General features: G+C 33.3%; 2 protein-coding genes and 1 long non-coding RNA gene across 11 annotated transcripts in view; 2 read left to right on the top strand and 1 right to left on the bottom strand.

Annotated features, from left to right (window-relative positions):
• Window positions 1-2,415, top strand: part of stk31 (serine/threonine kinase 31) — a 50,732-nt gene extending 48,317 nt beyond the window's left edge. For 3 of the 4 annotated variants that reach the window (XR_012391302.1, XM_073924481.1, XM_073924480.1), the window contains 2 exons: window positions 1,846-1,911; window positions 1,997-2,278. Coding sequence is in view for 3 of the 4 variants with exons in the window: in XM_073924481.1 (XP_073780582.1) it covers window positions 1,846-1,911; window positions 1,997-2,101 (171 nt within the window). In the remaining variant the exon portion in view is untranslated. 4 annotated transcript variants of the gene reach the window in all.
• LOC137487900 (uncharacterized) overlaps window positions 1-18,902 on the bottom strand; it is a 1,155,393-nt gene that overhangs the window by 695,251 nt on the left and 441,240 nt on the right. The gene's annotated exons all lie outside the window — the stretch shown is intronic.
• Window positions 5,280-18,902, top strand: part of pals2a (protein associated with LIN7 2, MAGUK p55 family member a) — a 47,196-nt gene continuing 33,573 nt past the window's right edge. For 2 of the 6 annotated variants that reach the window (XM_021466656.2, XM_021466654.2), the window contains exon 1: window positions 5,318-5,425. Coding sequence is in view for 2 of the 6 variants with exons in the window: in XM_073924763.1 (XP_073780864.1) it covers window positions 10,579-10,834; window positions 13,653-13,724 (328 nt within the window). In the remaining 4 variants the exon portion in view is untranslated. 6 annotated transcript variants of the gene reach the window in all.

The following is an 18,902-nucleotide window of genomic DNA, read 5'->3' as shown; positions in this document are numbered from 1 at the left end:
TGTTACAAGTAAACAAAAATTCTTATAATGAATTATATTTTGAATTTAAATAGTATTTGTCTTGCTTTTACATTAATTTTACACTCGAATAGCCAAAATTACAAGTTTCAGTCTTTTAAATGCGATTAATCATGATTAATCGCGATTACATTTTTTTGAAGTGCGATTAATTAGTTAATTTTTTTAATCGATTGACAGCACTAATATATATATATATATATATATATATATATATATATATATATATATATATATATATATATATATATATATATATAAATATAAATATATATTATTTTTTTTTTTTTACAAAAATCATTGTAATATTTACATTTTATAAAATAAATCCCTATTTTGTTACCGTTGCGTAGTTTATTATTGTTTTATTATTTTATTTGTGCTTAACTGTTTATTGTATTTTTTGTTTATTATTGTAAATAGACTTAAATTAGAAGGCAACTTCTAGTATATGAAATATATTTATTTGTACAATACATTCTTCGATTTTATACAATAAAATTCAAATTTATAAATAAATGTAAAAAAATATAGTGTATGAATTTTTTCAGATTTGTACAGTGTATGTAAATATATATATAATAAATATATAATTAAAGCATTATTTTATATGTAATAAAATGTATTATATAATATGTAATTAGACAACTTATGTAATATTAGAAACAAAATTATTTTTATAAGTAGTATTTTTTAAAAGTACACATGTTGTATAAAATATAATTATAAAAAGTAATGAATAGTCATGCATTTTGTTGTTTTCATATTTGACACATACATTTTTTGTATTTATAAGTATATTTAAAAATAACAGTGTGCTGTAAATATTTGACATATAGGAAATTGCATACTGTATATTATCTAATGATTAATTAGAAAAATAAAAAATTATGTCTTTAAAAAACTACTTTATTTCTATTATGAAAGGTTTTATTTTGTCAATTATCACACCCCCTAGTTATTCCTGATTCCTCGATCGCTGAATCCAACGCAAAATCAACAAAAAGTCGCACATTTTTACAATCCTGCAAAATTAATTTAAATCTCATAAAACATGAAATTCCAAACCATTTAATCAATTTTAGTCAAATTTTATTTTATTTATTTCAGTTTGCAATTAATTGTTTTACATGACTTTTAAAGAGGTTGCATACGCAGCACATGTGATGTAGTTGAGTGTCTCAAAAATCATTGCATTACATTACATGGAGGGGGGGTTTCAGCTTGTGCAGTAAGCAGATGAAGATGATGCCTATGAAGTCATAGCAAATATGAAATAAAGACATCCTGTGGAGTGATTTGGGCAATTTGTGCATTTGACGCGCTTCAGACTGCAAAAGTTGAAGCAAACATCTAACAAATGGAACATTGGAACAAACAGATAGAGACTGGACTTGACTGTGTTGAAGGACATTATTTGTGCTTTACACATATGGCTGGTGTTATGATGTGCATCAAATCAACAAATTGTTTTGTATTATTTGGTATTTACTCTATCCCTGTAGTTAACAAGGAAAAAAATTTACTTGCCATTGACGAGTTTTACGGCTATCTGTGCTTTAGATGTATTATGGTAGAGGAACCCCTAACACATGTCCTGAGTGAGGTAAATGATGTCAGATGATCCAGAGAGTGAAATCAGAGAGTGACGTTAGATCGTGGATAAAATAAGAGTTATACAAACTTCCTTTGGCCTAATCCCTACCGTTTAGATCTTGTGTTTTATGATTTGTGTCATTGTCATCAGCTCAGATTGCACACTCAGATTGCACATAGTAGGTTACCTAATATGGTAAATAAAAAATTATTCTTCTTATTTGTTCACAGCTGCATTTTCAAGACTTCAACGGAGCCCTAGATACTCAGAATGTAGACTTCACTGGTTTGGAGATGGTATGTTGAAAACAAAAGCTGACTAATATAAAATAAAATAAATACTCTAGTTTTTGAGTCATCTAATACAGTATGTCTCTGACAGAATGTGAAATTGCAAGCTCTCCTCTCAAAACTACTGTTGTCCTCTACAAGACTGTCTGCTTCCGAGGCCCTAAAACAAGACTACTTCACCTCAGATGATATGTAAAACCCAAATGTGTTTGTGGTTGCGTTCTTTGAATTTTTTGTTTAGAATTTGTCTGTATAAAAAAACCCCAGAGGTATTTGTTTGTTTGTTCCTTATATCCGGTTTAATGTTCCTGGAATAAAAAATACAACAAAAACATTCAAAAGACGAAATAAATCTTTTTTTTGAATACAGTCAGTAATTGATTTTTCCAGTTTGTTATGCTGTCCTGTTCCGGCAGCAATCAGCAAAACGTGAAAAGCTGTCAAATGTCATTTCTGTCACTGACTGAAATGCTCTGCTTTGAATTTGTATATCTTTCTGTGCTTTTTTTTAACAAGCTTTATTAAAAATTCACTTATAAATGTATTGCAAAATTATTTTGAAAAACTCTTTGTAATGGAAGTGAATCCTTACTAGTGCTCAAATTCTCTCAGCAATTTGCAACTCAACAAATTTCCCATTACCATTCACATGGCTAGGGTTGCACCAGTTGTTCATTCTTAAACTGGAACGATAAGTCCACACTAGGGGCTTAGTAACTACTAGCTAGTTTGTAACGAAATTTGTTCTTACTTCCGTTGCAACACATGCTCTTAAGGCAAACTGTAGTTAGTAGATTGTAAGCTCTCCGTAAAGTCATGCGTAGTCGTGTTGAATGATGTGTTATCCAAATAAAAAGCATCTAAATCGTTAAACTGCTTCAAAATTTTGCAACTATTGCATCTATATATAAATAAATTATAAATCACATTTTTATAGCACTTCTTTACATTACAGTCAGTCACTAATAACAGACGATGCACACATCTGCATCTCGAACTGTGAATACATGCGAAATTGAATGCACACGAAGTTATCAAAACATTAAACTTTTATTTTTTTATATATCCTACTCATGAAAGAAAAAAGAGCTGGAAAAAAAACTGTTATGAAGAAATTCTCATTTTAATTGATGGATACAATAAACACAAAACATTCTTCATTATGATCACGAGCTGCGTAACGTAAACTAATCTCATTGTTGTCTCTTTTCTACCATTTTACATGAAGGGCATGCTGCCGTAAATATTTAGTTGGAACGTAGTGTTACGTTTAAACTAAGTTCAGTAGTGCAACACAAACATTTAGTACTGTGTTTGTTTTAACTTAGTGTCCCTTTAAGTCACAACTAGGCTGCGTTTTAACTTGCACACTGCTGGTGCAACAGGCCCATGAAATTGAACCTTTTCTTGTTATTCACAGATTTTTTTTATCATTGTTATTTTTTTATTTACAAATCAGGCCAAACATTGATGAAAGGTACCATTTATGCCACTTATTGGAGTTTTCTGGGAAAAATAACGAAACGGGAGGGTGGCTGGAGATTAGTCTGTGTTGTCTGTGCCTCCTGTAAAGTTAGGAGTAGATCATCTGCATTTGTGATTAAAGAATTATCCCAAACATAATAGAAGATTGACAGCAAAATGATGTTCTGTGTTTTTCAAGGAAGATAGTTAAGTGTATTTACAGTGAAGAGAGGAAAATTTAAATTCCTGGACCATAACCACATCTGTACCTCTGAGAAAAAGGAAGCACTGCGTCACAATGAAAAGCATTAAGGATAGTTCACCCACAAATGAAAATTTACTCACCAAGTCACCATTACTGACCCTCAACCAGTAATGACGCTCTGAACCTGAGTAGTTCCAGATCTTTATGAGTGTTCTCTGTCTAACACAAAAAGATTTTTCAAGACCTTTTGACAAATGTTAGAAGTATGAAACACAAATACTATGGAATTTAATGTTTAAAGGTTCCAATATTTTTTTAAATAAATTACATCTTGTGACTAACAAAAGTCAAACAATGGCAGAATTAATGTGTGAACTATTCCTTTGGTTTCCATTAAAAATTATTTTTCATAAAACTTCATTTAATTTTCTCTGTCCTCTATTTTTTATTTGAATTGTCTCTTTTTAGATTTAAGAAAATGTCTACTTGGTGTTGCTAGTTTTTTTCATCCACAAAAGTAATGCCAGTGGTATCCAGAGAGTGGCAGTGTTGCAGCTTTGGCCCTTACATGTTCTGTACATTATAATATGTTGATGAATTAAAAGCATTGCAAAAATGATCAATCATTAAATCTTAATAAAAGTAGCAACACAACATTTATAACTCATAAATAAATTCTTAAATTTTAATTAAACATTTTCTGCTTTTTAAATATTTTTAAAACATTACTTTTTGTTAATTGTTAAAATGTTAAAGATTTACATTTAAGTTAGTGTGGAATAAGTCAAGGTATGGAGCTAATAACATGCCAAACCAATCTGAATTTGAATTGTGTTATTTGAATTATTGATAAAAGTAGTTTAATAAGTCAGAATTTTTACATGCCATTTTAAATTGTTTTGAATTTGAATTTCTTATTAACACAATTCAAATTCCGATTGTTTTGGCATATTATTAGCTCCATATCAAAGAGTTAAAAAAAAGCCAAAAGATTTTTTTTCTAACAATTATTTAAATGAATTATATATATATATATATATATATATATATATATATATATATATATATATATATATATATATATATATAAATGATAGTTTTTTATGCTCTAAGTTCATTAACGCAGAATGAAGGGAGTGAGTGTAAAGAAAGTTAAAGAGCTGGTGCTGCTCTCTACTGGACAGCTAACAGAAAATTGAAGACGTCACGTCCCCAAAAGATGTCATATTTAATTTATTCCTGTCATATGTAATATTTTACTATGGATTAATGTGTGATATTATTATTGTAAACAGAGTATTTCATGAAAATGGTGGCTAAGTTGATAAATGCTTATACATATCCAAGCGTTTCCTGATAGATTATTATAAACTTATATAAATTATATCTCTAAATATAAAACTGTAGAATTCAGAATTAAGTTATATATATATATATATATATATATATATATATATATATATATATATATATATATATATATATATATATATATATATATATATATATATATATATATATCTTATAGATATGGTCATACAAACCCTTAATCTTAAATGAGCAAGTTACTAATGGGGCGGAGAAATGACATAATCGTCCCACGTATTTCACAAATGAGTCGCACATGCACTACTATTATACAGGAATAGAACGGACGGTAGGCGTGTTCTTCTGCATCTCATACCTCCGATTGGTCGTTGCTCTCGGGCGTCAACGAAAAGGGCAGGTCCGTGCGTCTTGACTGACATAGGGAGCACTAGAGAGGATAAGTGTCTTGTTCTGTCTGCTTGGGAAATTTATGGGGCTTTAAATTCTCACAGGGACACGGATTCATCAAAGGGGGACTGCGAGGTACGTCTTGAGCTTTATGAATTATTTGAGGCTATAGGTGCGGTTGTTTGTATGAGCAGGGCTCTACACGTGGATGTCTGTGCAGCTGTCTCACACTGGGGACACTTTTGATTGGAGCGCTAACCAGCTAAATCCAGTTAGCAGTCTAATAATAAACAGCTGATTGCTGCTAGCACTCCGCGGCTACACTGGTTAAGCTAACTGTTGAAAGCAGTTCAAGGCATGAATGAAAGAACTGCGAAAATCAGCAGCACGAACTCGCAATGTAAACTTTATATTCTTTGGGCAATCGAGTTTGGTTTGTAAAAGCTGTAGTAGCACTGAGCGCGAGCAATGTGCTCTTTGCGTCCCACGCGCTGCGCTTTTCCTTGAAGTTGAATGGGCCGCACGTGCGCTCGTGTTGCCATCATAAAAATCTCCGGCGTGTTACGTACTGTCCAGAGTGACTGGAAACGTTAACTGGAGGCAGGTTTTTTTTTTTACTAGAACAGAACAGATTAACAAAACATGGCACTTCCAGGACAGTCAACCGTAGCAAGAATGCGCGAGTGAATTTAATGTAACAATGAGAGCAGCCCAATTCAACACGGTCATATAGCTTTGGTGCGTTATAACTCATTTACAACACCGTACAAAGGTATTTTTAAATTTGTTCTGCATTTGCTTGCTGCTAAGTACTGTTAAAGTGGGTCATTATACATCTAAATCGCAAAACAGACCCCAGGAGTCAGGCATATTTAAAGGGATAGTTCACCCAAAAAAATGAAAGTAGTTCATTTACTCATCCTCCACTACTTCCAAACCTGGTTGAGATCATTTGTTTGAACGCTAAAGATGATGTACTGAATAATGTAAAGAAGCACGTTAAAAGAAAAACACTGAATAATGCACAGCTCTAATTTGTTCATCGTCTAACTACAATCAAAAATTGCATACATTTTCTAAGGAAAATACGCACATGCGCGTTTTGCCTTCTTAAGTTTTATCTGGCGGTTGGCAAATCACGTTTTACCTTCATCACACAGGACAAATGAAAAGGAAAAAAATGAATTTTAATGCACAGTAAATTTAAGTTTGATGGTTCGCTAAGTTCTGATAATACTTAGTTTGAAAAAATCTGACTATTGTGGAAATATGCAGATGGAAGACTGACTTTTTATACTACCTAGCTTTTAAACAACATATACTTAAACAAAATTACTTCTAAAATAACTTTTTTAATACAATTGGTACACTTTCAGGTGTTTTAATGGCAGTGATTATGGTTCTTAATAAGAACAATAAAACATGTTTTTATAGTGCACTATGAAATAATAAATATAGTCCCTTTAATGAGGGGTCACCACAGTGGAATGAACCGCCAATTCATCCGGCATTTGTTTTATGCAGCAGATGCCATTCACACACAGACACTACAGATAATTTAACTTAACCAAAACACCTAGTGCGCATGTCTTTGGATCCCAGAGAGCAGTTCACACCGGACAGTTCATTAAGGATGTACCACTGGATAACGTCTTGCTATAGTAGTTGAACATGATATTTAATTAATCTTGTCTCTATCTAACAATTCTTCGGTCTTTTAAATCAATCAGGTAACATGTCACAGCGTCAGTACACTGCTTCAATCTTTTGCTTTCACACTTTGAAATTTTAGCAAAAACCTCTGATACTGTTAGTAGTGCACCATTTACCAACCAAATTTGTCGACAGCATTAAAACGACACAGATCACTCTGCCTATTCATGCCAGAGTCCCATTGTGTAATCCCATTGGGTAATTTGTGTGTAACTTATCTTTATTTATTCAATTCAGCTTTATTTGTATATCGCTTTTAGCGATATACAAATAAGCAGCTTCACATAAATGGTCATAGTAACTGGAACAGTGTAGTTCAGTTTTTAGTGTTTAAGTTCAGTTCAGTTTAGCTCAGTTCAGTGTGATTTGAAATCATTACTGAGAGTCCAAACACTGAAGAGCAAATTCATCGATGCGTAGCTCTACCAATCCTGAACCATGCGAGCCAGTGGCGACAGCGGAGAGGGAAAAAAAACTTCACCAATAGGAGAGTGAAGGGAAAAAAATGGGTATGAGTGAAACAAAGACCATGCAGGGCAGGTAGTTGAAGCGGTAGGCTACAAATAATTAATTTGTCATGATACTTCGTTCTTATTAGTAAATACATTACCTACTGTAACCTTATTGTAAAGTGTGACTATTAAATAGATTGTTCACTTCAGAATGAAAGTTTACTCACCCTGAAGTAGTTTTAAACCTGTTTTTCATGAGTTTATTTTTCTGCTGAACACAAAAGAAGATATTTAGAAAACAATGAACAGAATCATTGAGATTTATAGTACAGTAAGAAGAATAATTGCCAGTGGTTTCCAACCACTGTTTTTATTTTATGTTTTATTCGACAGAAGAAAGAAATCAAATAGATTTGGATAAGTGGAAGACGAGTAAATTGTGACTTTTTAGGCAAACTAGTTTTTTAATTCATTGCAGTTGTTTGAAAACAAACGTCTGAGGAAACATTTTATGTTGATAAGTTTGTTTCTGAATTAAAGCCTCTATAATATGCTCCTCTACTTTGAAACACCTTGGCCTAGTTACATACTCCCCAGCCTTTTGGCCTCAGGCTATTCGTGTGAACATTTTATTCTACGTCAGACACTGCAGAAAACACATTGTGTACTATGATTCAAAGCAAAACACACAAGACCAAGTCAGAGTGTGACACTGCTTGCTTGAAATTGCCAAGATACTGCTGGGGCTGGATTCACAATGCATTCTTGAGAAAAAAATTCTTCTTGACTGCCATTGCTTCCTGTTTTTTAACTTAGGAAAAGAGTTAAGTGTTTTTTATATATATATATATATATATATATATATATATATATATATATATATATATATATATATATATATATATATATATATATATATATATATATATATATAATCTTAATGTTCTTGCCTTTTTTAGATTAAGAAAAAACATTAATTTAATTCTTGAAAATAAAATACTTAAAACAAGGTAAAGTTAAAATTACTGACCACTAGTAATGCTTTTTTGTTTAAATATGAAGCATAATATTATAAAATTAATAATGTAAAAGCATGAAATTTTGGTTTAAATTAGCCCTCTTGGCTTGTTAGATGTTTGTGTTCCAGAGTGAAATGCTTGACTGGTGTTTCCCATCTCCAGTCCGCAGGACCTCTCTGGCTGCACATTTTGCATTTCTCTCTTATTTGACACACGAGAATCAGTTCATAGATCTTGCTGTTTACGAGCTGATGATCCGTATCAGGTTTTTTAAGTAGGGAATGCATACAAAATGTGCAGGGTAAAGGTGTTAAGGACTAGAATTGTGAACCACTGCTTTAGAGAACGTCTTGCCTTGTCTTTTTTGTCATTCATTTCCAATTAGCTGAGAATTTTATGCTTTCCTGCAATTTTATTTTCTTTTGATGGTTAATTTCATTAAACAAACCCATCTCACACACTTTACATTTAAAAACTTGACCAAGGTGTGGCTGCTACTTTAAAACAGTGATAAAATAATATGGCTGTTTTACATACAACTTTTTTTTCAATATCTTCTTTTGTGTGCAACAGAAGAAATATAACAGAACTTTTTTTTTTAAAAATTATGAGTTCGACCCCTGGTGATTGTCATAAAGTTTTGACTTTAAAAATCTTATTTAGACTCCAAAAATGTAGCCTTTGTTTATGATATTGGTTTCAAATAATGTGATTGCAATCATGGATATAATTTTTTAGGAGATCCCTTTTTACATAAAAGGCCCCCTCTAATGTTAGAAAGGTATACCGTTGTCTTGCCTTTCGAGCAAAGACTTGATCTCATAAGGACTCTTAATCAGATTAAACTTCCACGTTCATTCTTAACATGTTTTATTCACTTGCTGAGGCACTCATGGTAGTGTTTAACTTTTTTTGTCTTTTTATTTATTTATTTTTTTACCAATTGGAGTCTTGGAGTATCCACTTTGTTACTTAAACTTGGACTTGGTAGCTCACTTTTTACAGGGTTGTACATGAGAAACTGAGCATTCAGTTTCTGCTTTTGAAAATATTATTAGATTTAGGGAACGGTTTTGTTCTCCAGTTTCTAGTCTAGGTGATCTGTACAAGAAGCTCTGCTTTCCAGTGGAAGAGTACAAGAAGATGTATATGAGACTTGCAACTAAATGTACCCTCCTAATTAACCTATTTCAGAGTTACAAAAATGTAGACAGCGCCCTCTAGTGGATTTGCCATCTGAAATGTGCAACATAACCTATCCAGCACAATGCACTTTATCTTTAGCAAAAATATAGGCTGAGGCACGTACAGGTGTTGGACAATGAAACTGAAACACTGGCCACTTTAGTGTTGGAGGTTTCATGGTTAAATTTGACCAGCCTGCTGACCAATCCTCAATTGCTCATTGGGTAAGAGCAGAGCATTTAATTAGTAGATTAATAGCACAGTTTTGCTTAAAATATTGCAATCCACGCAACATTATGGGTGACATATCTGAGCTCATAGGAAGGCAAATTGTTAGTGCACGTCTCGCTGGGTCAATATAGATGGCCGGGCTGCTATAGCTAAGTCTTTGGTCACTTGTGCCAATGCCAAATGTCAGTTTCCATTGTGCCAGCAGCAAAAAGCTTGGGCTGTGGACAAAGTGAAATGTATCGTTCTCTGAGTACACATTCACTGTCTTCATCGCATTCCTGGAGAGTTGCGGTTTGGAGAAGCTTAAAAGAAGCCTATTGTTTCATTCTCAGAGTAGAGCATGAGGGTGGATCACTGATGCTTTGTGGTGCTATGTTCTGGCATATGTTTTACACAGTGGATGCCCTTCCAGCTGCAAAGACGATATAGAAAAGAGATGGATAGATTTCGATTTGATTTGCGACTTAATTTTTTATTCAAGTTTCAGCTCAAAGTGTATCGTATCTTCTTACTGATAAAATGCAATGAGTGGTATATAAAGAAGCAACTGAAGACATTAAGGAACACTAACATTTATTCAAATTGTTTTTAAAATGAATAAAACACTCTTCTTTTGAGTAAACACAAATGAAATGACCTTGCCTTTCTGCAAACAATCCCTTTATTAATCTGGGGTTGCCACAGCGAAATGAACCGCCAACTTATCCAGCACGTTTTTATGCAGCGGATGCCCTTCCAGCCGCAACCCATCTTTGGGAAACATATACATACACACACACACACACACACTCACTCACTCTCATACACTATGGACAATTTAGCCTACCCAATTCACCTGTACCGCATGTCTTTGGACTGTGCGGTAAACCGGAGCACCTGGAGGAAACCCACACGAACACAGGGAAAACATGCGAACTCCACACAGAAAAGCCAACTGAGCCAAGGTTTGACCCAGCGACCTTCTTGCTGTGAGGTGACAGCAATACCTACTGGGCCACTGCGTCGCCATTATACAAACAAAATAATAATATTTATAAAAGTACAGAACGCTCCGCAAACTAATATGGCTGAAACAACTCTAAATTTGCATTTTGTTGTCGCTTGCTAGATTGAGTGTCTGGCAATATTTTCAATTGACTTTTGCAGGACGCTTCTCAAATAGCTGGCTGTGGTGAATTTTCTTTTATATGTGCTGGTTGTTGTATTTCCTTGTGCTGTGGCAACAATTCTTACAAATGACCTGTTTTTCTTGAGTGTATGTGTCTTTGAAACCAAAATATTCCCATATTACCGATGTCCTGTTTTGCTTTGATGTAAATGTGTCTATTAATGTCCCCTGAAGCAGCAAAAGCCATCTTCCCACTAGTCTGCACTTTCCTTTTTGTTTGTTTTTTTATTGTGGGCATTTTGCAAAGTTTGGTCACACAATTCTGATTGGGTAGGATGAATGTGCTCACTAAATTGGCTAAAAAGTCTTTTACACACAGAGGGCGATCACATTTGCTTTGGGCGGGGGAAATTATACAATACATATCTGTTCCATATTGCAGCCTCTTGCGAATATTTTTTTTTCTTTTTTTTAGGCTGATCACAACTTTTCAAATCATGATTGCGATTTAGATTGCAAAACCCAACATTACACTGAACTTCAACAGTGACATTTATACTAAACTTAGAGTTTACTTGGAGTAAACTCAGTTTCCATTTACTAGAGCTACACCAGTATTTTACTCTCTCCTGCCTGCCCGAATTGCTTTATTGTTCCACAATATTATGGCTTTTACTATCTTTTTCAAGTTGCTTTGACACAATTTACATAAGTGCCATAAGAATGAAGATGAATGGAATTGAAAAATTAAGTTTTGTATTGTTCGTGAAAAAAAAAAGTTAAAGATCTTTCTCTCCAGTCTCTTATAAAATGAAGTTGTTTGGCAAAAATAAGTATGTAATTGACTAAAATGTGATTTTTTTTTTTTTTTTTTTTTAATTATTTTATTTATTGAAACCAACAAGTATTCATTTTTAAACCGTGAAGCAGTTAGAGCCTCATTGAATATGAAGAAAATAACTGTATAATTGTATTACATTACTGAAGTAGGGCTGTGCAATATTACGGAAAGATGAGATGTGCAATAGCATGTTAAATACTATTCAATGCGATATTCACAATACAATGCAATATAACAGTAAAGAAATTTCTGTAACTGACATGTTTCATATTATTTCAGGAAAAAAAGTATCACTACTGCTTCTGAAAGTGAACAACAATGTTTTACTGTTGCATAAAACACATCAGATAATTTAACAATATAAAAAACAAAAATAAATAAAATGAATATCACCATTACCTTTCTCCACTGGTGTAGTTTTATTAAACCGAAAACATTAAAAACAATTGGGGAAAAAACAATTTTTCTTTTGCTGTCGTAATGTTTTCTTGACATGGCTTATTTGCATGGTCATACAGCATTTTAGCATCCATAGTAAAATCATTAAAGATTTTGTTTTGACTATGGAACCAGCATGTCTGGTCTGCTTGGTTTCAGAGATGAACATTGACGTGTAACTCCGTTTTCTAATGTGTTCAAAGGTCTTTCAGATGGTGTTACAAATGACAGGCATACAAAAGTGTTTTTGTTAAAAATCATACATTTATTGCAAACCATTCCAATATGCAAATTTGCAATATTTTAATATATTGATTTTTGTACTAATATTGACCTAAGTTAATGAGTGCAAAACCTATTTACCTAAGTACATAAACCAATTTAAAAATCTACATATTTAAACGCCAATGAAATTTGGAAAGGCATTGCAGGGGCGCAGTAGGTAGTGCTGTTCTTCTCTCTCTCTCTCTCTCTCTCTCTCTCTCTCTCTCTCTCTATCTATCTATCTATCTATCTATCTATCTATCTATCTATCTATCTATCTATCTATATATCTATCTCTCTATATATCTATCTCTCTATATATCTATCTCTCTATATATCTATCTCTATATATATCTATCTCTCTATATATCTATCTCTCTATATATCTATCTCTCTATCTCTCTATCTCTCTATCTATCTATCTCTCTATCTATCTATCTCTCTATCTATCTATCTCTCTATCTATCTATCTCTCTATCTATCTATCTCTCTATCTATCTATCTCTCTATCTATCTATCTCTCTATCTATCTATCTCTATATATATATATATATATATATATATATATATATATATACACACACACACACACACACCTGTGGCTATGCCCCTGTTAAATAGGAATTATAAGTTTGATCCGATCCTAACGAGCGCCCTTAAATAATGTAGTTATTATTTGTAAGAATCAGTGTTTATTGAGATTGAAATAAGATAAAAAAAAATAAACAAATTGAAAATGAGATGAAAAAAAATATTGTTATAACAACCGTTGTGACTGCTTTGGGAAATAACACTCGTCGTAGACATCACAGGATGACTGATCATTAAGGAACGTATAGTCTGGCTCATTTTTTACCAACGACAAGTCGATTTTATAAAAAATAAATCACACAATCTGACTTAGTGACTTTCGTTACCGACAATAAAAATCGTGTGATCTGACCGGTGCTTTACTCTGTTATAATGTGGATGGTTTACCATTCAGAGGAACTTACATTTTACTGCTTTTCAAATGAACAGATATTTCTCTCCGTGTTTGTGTTTGCAGGCTTGGTTCATGGGTGAGCTTGTCAGAATTTAGTAATGGTGGAAAATTTTCGTCTACTTGCAGGTTTTTCTGTCCATGTGTTCCAGAATAGAGTGAGCAGAGATTCTGTGAACTGCCCTCAAATATATTTTGCAGGTGAGTTATCACATTAAACAAATACTGATATATTGTATTTTCAGAACATTGTCTCGTCTGCAGTAATGTTTCCTCAAGTTGTAGTACATGGAATTATAATAAAGAGGTTTGCTTAAAAGGCGTAGTTCATCTAAAAATAGAAATTTATTCACCTTCAGATGATGCCAAACCTGTTGAGTTTCTATTTTTTTGCTGAACACGGAAGATTATTTGCCATCACAGCTGGCATTACAGACCATAGCTTGTAGTAGCTTACTTTGGAAATAAGTCATATTGACTCTATTTTGTAATTTTACAAAAGCCATTGTGCCATCATTATATTTTTTAAGGGGTGGTCCAGAGTGTATTTATAAGGCTTGGTTGTGTTTATAAGATCGAAGCAATCTGTGCTTTTTTTTTTTTTTTTTTTTTTTTTTTTTTTTTTTTTTTTACAAATGAAAAAGTCATACTAAAATAATCAATCATACTAAAATAATCTGTCACAGAAGTTCACTCAAGTTCTTTCTGTCTTTAATTACTAACACTCCCATCATTCCTACCACTTTCAGAATATAAATTTAGATATAAAAAATGCAATGAAATTATGAAAATTGTGAAATTAAAGGCAATAGTGCAGAGATCTAGTCCCCGTGTCAGGTCAGGGTGTGCCAGTAGCCTTTAAAACGGGAGGTGCGCGGAGGCGCACTAAACTCACACGGAAAACAACTGGATATTAATTTCATGTTTTAGTTAAATATTTCTTAGAATACAACTCTCTTGATCTCGAAAGGGGAAAAAAACGTAAAAGAAATTTGTCCTTAAATAAATTTTAGCAGAGACTCGACTGCCTGTTATTTTTACATTCGTTTTTCAGCTAGGGGTTAGGTCTATTATTAACCTAATAAAAATGTTTTGTGGGACACTGCATAGTAGTCTACACTGTAATTAATATTATAATGTATTAAATTCATTATTATTAAAACGAATAAGCTATACAATTGATAAAACGCAAAACCCTTTTTAATGATTGCTTTCATTTTGACATCGCTAAAAGTTGTTATAAGAAACATCCCATTATGCAGCAGCAGTCTCAAGTTAGGACACTTAAAAATGCCTTTTGAGTTTGAAGATGATCAGCCTGCCAGGTCAAGTTTACAGTGTCATAAATGAAATGGGTATATAGTGCAGGAGTAAAGGGCATTTGCCACATCAACGTCTCGTATGCGCTGTATAGGCTGAATGATAATCTAAAAAAATATGCAATGCAATACAGCAAGACTTTGTTTTAAGGCTTGTTCTTGTCGGCGCAATATAGGTTTATTGCATGTAGCCTACGAATCAGAATATGAAGAATGATTAAGATCTTGCATTTGTTTATTGCATCCTTTTCGCAAGTTATTTTATTAAATTTTTTTTAAGTGGTGAGAACATTCACTGGCAAAAATGTTCCTCCCGTACCACCAACAAAGTAGCCCATAGTTAATTTACATTTTATGTAAAAATGAAGGAATAAGTTATAACTTAATTAAATATTAATTAATAAAGTATCCGTATAAACGTACGTGTTTATTTTTGAACTTTCATTAATAAAACAACACAATACTGCTTATAAATGTTGTAGTTAAATATTAAATGACTTTAACTGCTTAAAACCGTATAATAATAATAATTAAACGTTACATTTTTAAGAACTTCACAAATAGCCTAAATGGCACTTTACTAATCAATAATAATATAAATAGCAATAATTATAAGTACAAAAGTATTAGCTTACCAGTAATAATATAAGTCAGATGTTTAAAAAACAGCGTAGGTTCTCTCCACCCTGTTGTATTCTATTCATATTTAAAATTATTTGCCAGAAAAACTAACATGTTAAGTTTGTCCGATTTAAGTGAAGACCTAATTAGGGTTATAATGTTTCCAGCAATACAGGCTCAGACGGTGTGCTTGTAGCGCAAATGCGCACATACTGCAAGAGAGGGTTTCTTGCTTCTGTTCCACTGCCCGCATTTCTCAGAAAGCAGGTTTCTCTACACTGCAGAGCAGCACGTTCTTTACTAAGTTACCAAATATGTTACTCCATTTCTCATCAATGTCTTCAATTTATCACTTTCTCTTTTTTTTTTATCTGGCCATATTTGGAAATTCCTCTGTGATACCTGGCTGACTAGCTGGGCATTTGCGTTCAGAAGACAGGAGTGGCTTTTTTATTTTTTTTCCCCTCACCGCTGTCGATTCCCACTAGCTTGCGTGGTTCTAGACCCGTGAAGCTGCACATCGATGGATTTGCTCTTCAGTGTTTGTACTCTCAGCTGTGAATATTAAACCACACTTTAACACTTTTAACACTTTTTATAAAAAACAAACACTACAAAAAGCTTAATCCAAATTAATTGGTTTACCCTTCTCGGTCGGCACGAATCCAAAATGTTCCCAGATGTAAGGTTTTGTTTTCCAACAAGAATCATGGTTGAAATTGAAATTGCTGAATCACGTCTAATGTTATATTCTAACAGAAATGTAATACTTGGCAACATAACAGTAATTTGTGTTTTAAAGTGCGTGACATCACATACGACTGACAGTGGCAATGTACAACCGCGGTGACGTCACAGCCCTATATACAGCTACTCCTGCTAACATTATATTTCCTATTTTCTTCTTCAAGAGGCTCTGATTGGCCAGCTAACATAATGTGATGTGATTTACGGATTGGCTCGACATCACCAGGAAAAGTGTCAAGCCCCTACAAGCATGCAGTTTTGCGCTGTGTAAATACTATCCGTCAGTGTAGCTGTTATCCATATCAGTTTGTGCCTGAATCAGAAAGAAAATAAAAAGGAGACTGCTGAACCTCACACCTGCTGTCTAAAATAAAAATCTGACAAGTGTCTTTCACATTTATTTGGAATAAGCATGTGTAAGTAATATGAAATGTTCACATCTTTTGCGAGTTTGTTATTTGAGATGTATAACGCATGGAAAGTGGCCGCATAGAGGGACACTGCAACACTGATGAAGATTGTGTGTGCTTACAGCGGTTTGACAGATAAATATGAATTTGTAGCTAAATTGTTAGTGGTGACAAATGGCATTTCTCATTGTTTACGTCATTGCCACAACATGTCGTTGACGCTAGAAACTGTGCATGTGGTTAATCATTTTTATCAAATAAAAATACTTACAGGTTGTGGCTCAAATTCCACAGCTTCTTCTATTATGGTTGGAGCTGCTCCATTTTTTAGGAGATTTTAGCCAAATCCAGCACTAAACTGCAAGAGATTCTGGAAGCTGTCCTTTGTCAAATGCTAGCTAAATATTTTTTAGATTTCTCAGGACCATAATTGATGTTGAACTGTAAGCACTTCTCTCTTTGCGTCTTTTCTTTTGGAGGCCCAAATACATAAACGGAAGAAGCTCTGTAGAAATAGCAGTTTTTGACACCATTTTAGATTGATCTGCTACAACATTACAGTGCCTCTGGCCACGCCCCTTCGCTGTGCAGGGTGTATGCGCGTGGTGTATGCATGTAACCTGAAGCGTTTATGATCTCACTAATCACTGTATTTTTTTGTAGTCCCCAAACTTCTTTCGCTGTAGGCTTTGCTATGCTAACTGTAAAAGCCAATGTCTCCTTTATGTATTGAACTTTGAGCGTATTACATTCAGAAATGTTGTTTGTTCACACAGCTACATTACACATCAAATAAAGTGTAAAATCTCATTGTAGTGGACCACCCCTTAAATAATTTATTATTGCAATAAATATACATTAGAATCAGGGCTTTACATTAACACCCGCCAAATGCGGGTAGATTTCAGCTTTGGCGGGTTAGACAGTCACTCTCACTAGCCACTTTGGCTGGTTGAAAATAATTTTTAAAATGTGGTTTTCTTAAACGCAGGGTTCGACTATAAGAATGACCCATTATGCGTGCAAATGTGATCTTAGAATAGAGAAACAGCACGACTAAAAAAAATTAAAAAAAATAAATAAAAATTGCATTCACGCGAGCAGAAGAAAGCAGATGAATAGCGAATGAGAGGATAATCACTTGCGCTGACAGCTGATGTGATGCGCGCGACTGTTTCAAATAGTCAGGCAAAAAAGTAATGCTAATGCACATATAGGTTTGCTGCTTTCAAGAGCTCCAAATACGTTTTTTGTAAGCAGCACCGGTTGCTTTCGCTTTGAAAAGATTATTAATTGGCCTTAACCGTGTGATCATCCTTCCATTATTTTTGTTTATATGGTTTAATTATAATTTTTTACAACAACATTTGCTTTAATATGAGATTAACTCTCCATTTATGTGTAGTTAACTGGTGATCTGAGAAACCTTTAGCGAGGACAGATTACTGTGCGTATTTTTGATACATGACAAAAAATTTTTTTAAAAGTCAATTGTTTTTCTTTGATTTTTAAAATAAATGTTTTGTTAAATAAAAAGTATAGTATACAGCTTTATTTAGCTTGTTTGACACATTTAAAATTTGTGGCTAAGAAATAATTTTTGTTTGGTGTGATCAGAGAAAAATTAGGTAAATCCTTAATTGTGAGTTCTGAAAAGTCCTGTGAAATAAAAATATTTGACACTGAAACCATGACCCATTTGCTCATACACGACACACAAAATGTGAAAATGAATTCAAATCTCATTATGAATGAGGAGGCATGTGGACATAACACAAAATCTAAATCAAGTAATTTTAGCATGTCAAAGTCATATTTATGCATATATAAACATTTTCCAACAACAAAATTGTGGCTAGTGAAAATGCTGAGTGGCTAGTAACGTTGGAAAACGTCAGGAATTAAACTCTGATCATGGGGAGGATAGCTGTGCTATATGTCTGTGTGCTGGCCAATAGGCTGTTGGCTCAGTCAGATTTTGTTGTTTGTTAGTTGTTAGATTAACTAAAGCACAGCCTATGAAGACACAGTCCTGCTTTGCGAAGGGTATTGAGAGAATAAACCATAATAATAGACATTTTTCACATTTCCAGTTTTCTCAGCAGTCGTCATAGTTGGGAAAACCTAGAACACAGTGAATAGGAGAGTACATCAAATTATATTTTTACAATCCTGTTTGCTAATAAAAAAAATAATAATAAAATCTCCACGATAGGGTTATCAAGACTTTTAGAAAAAAATTGAAAAAGTGTGAGACAACTGATGGCAGCTAGAGAAGAGAA

The sequence above is a fragment of the Danio rerio genome, chromosome 16, assembly GCF_049306965.1.
Source record: "Danio rerio strain Tuebingen ecotype United States chromosome 16, GRCz12tu, whole genome shotgun sequence".
NCBI classification, from domain to species: Eukaryota; Metazoa; Chordata; class Actinopteri; order Cypriniformes; family Danionidae; genus Danio; species Danio rerio.
The sequence above is the reverse complement of the archived record's forward strand: the minus strand, read 5'-3'. Positions and strand labels throughout refer to the sequence as shown.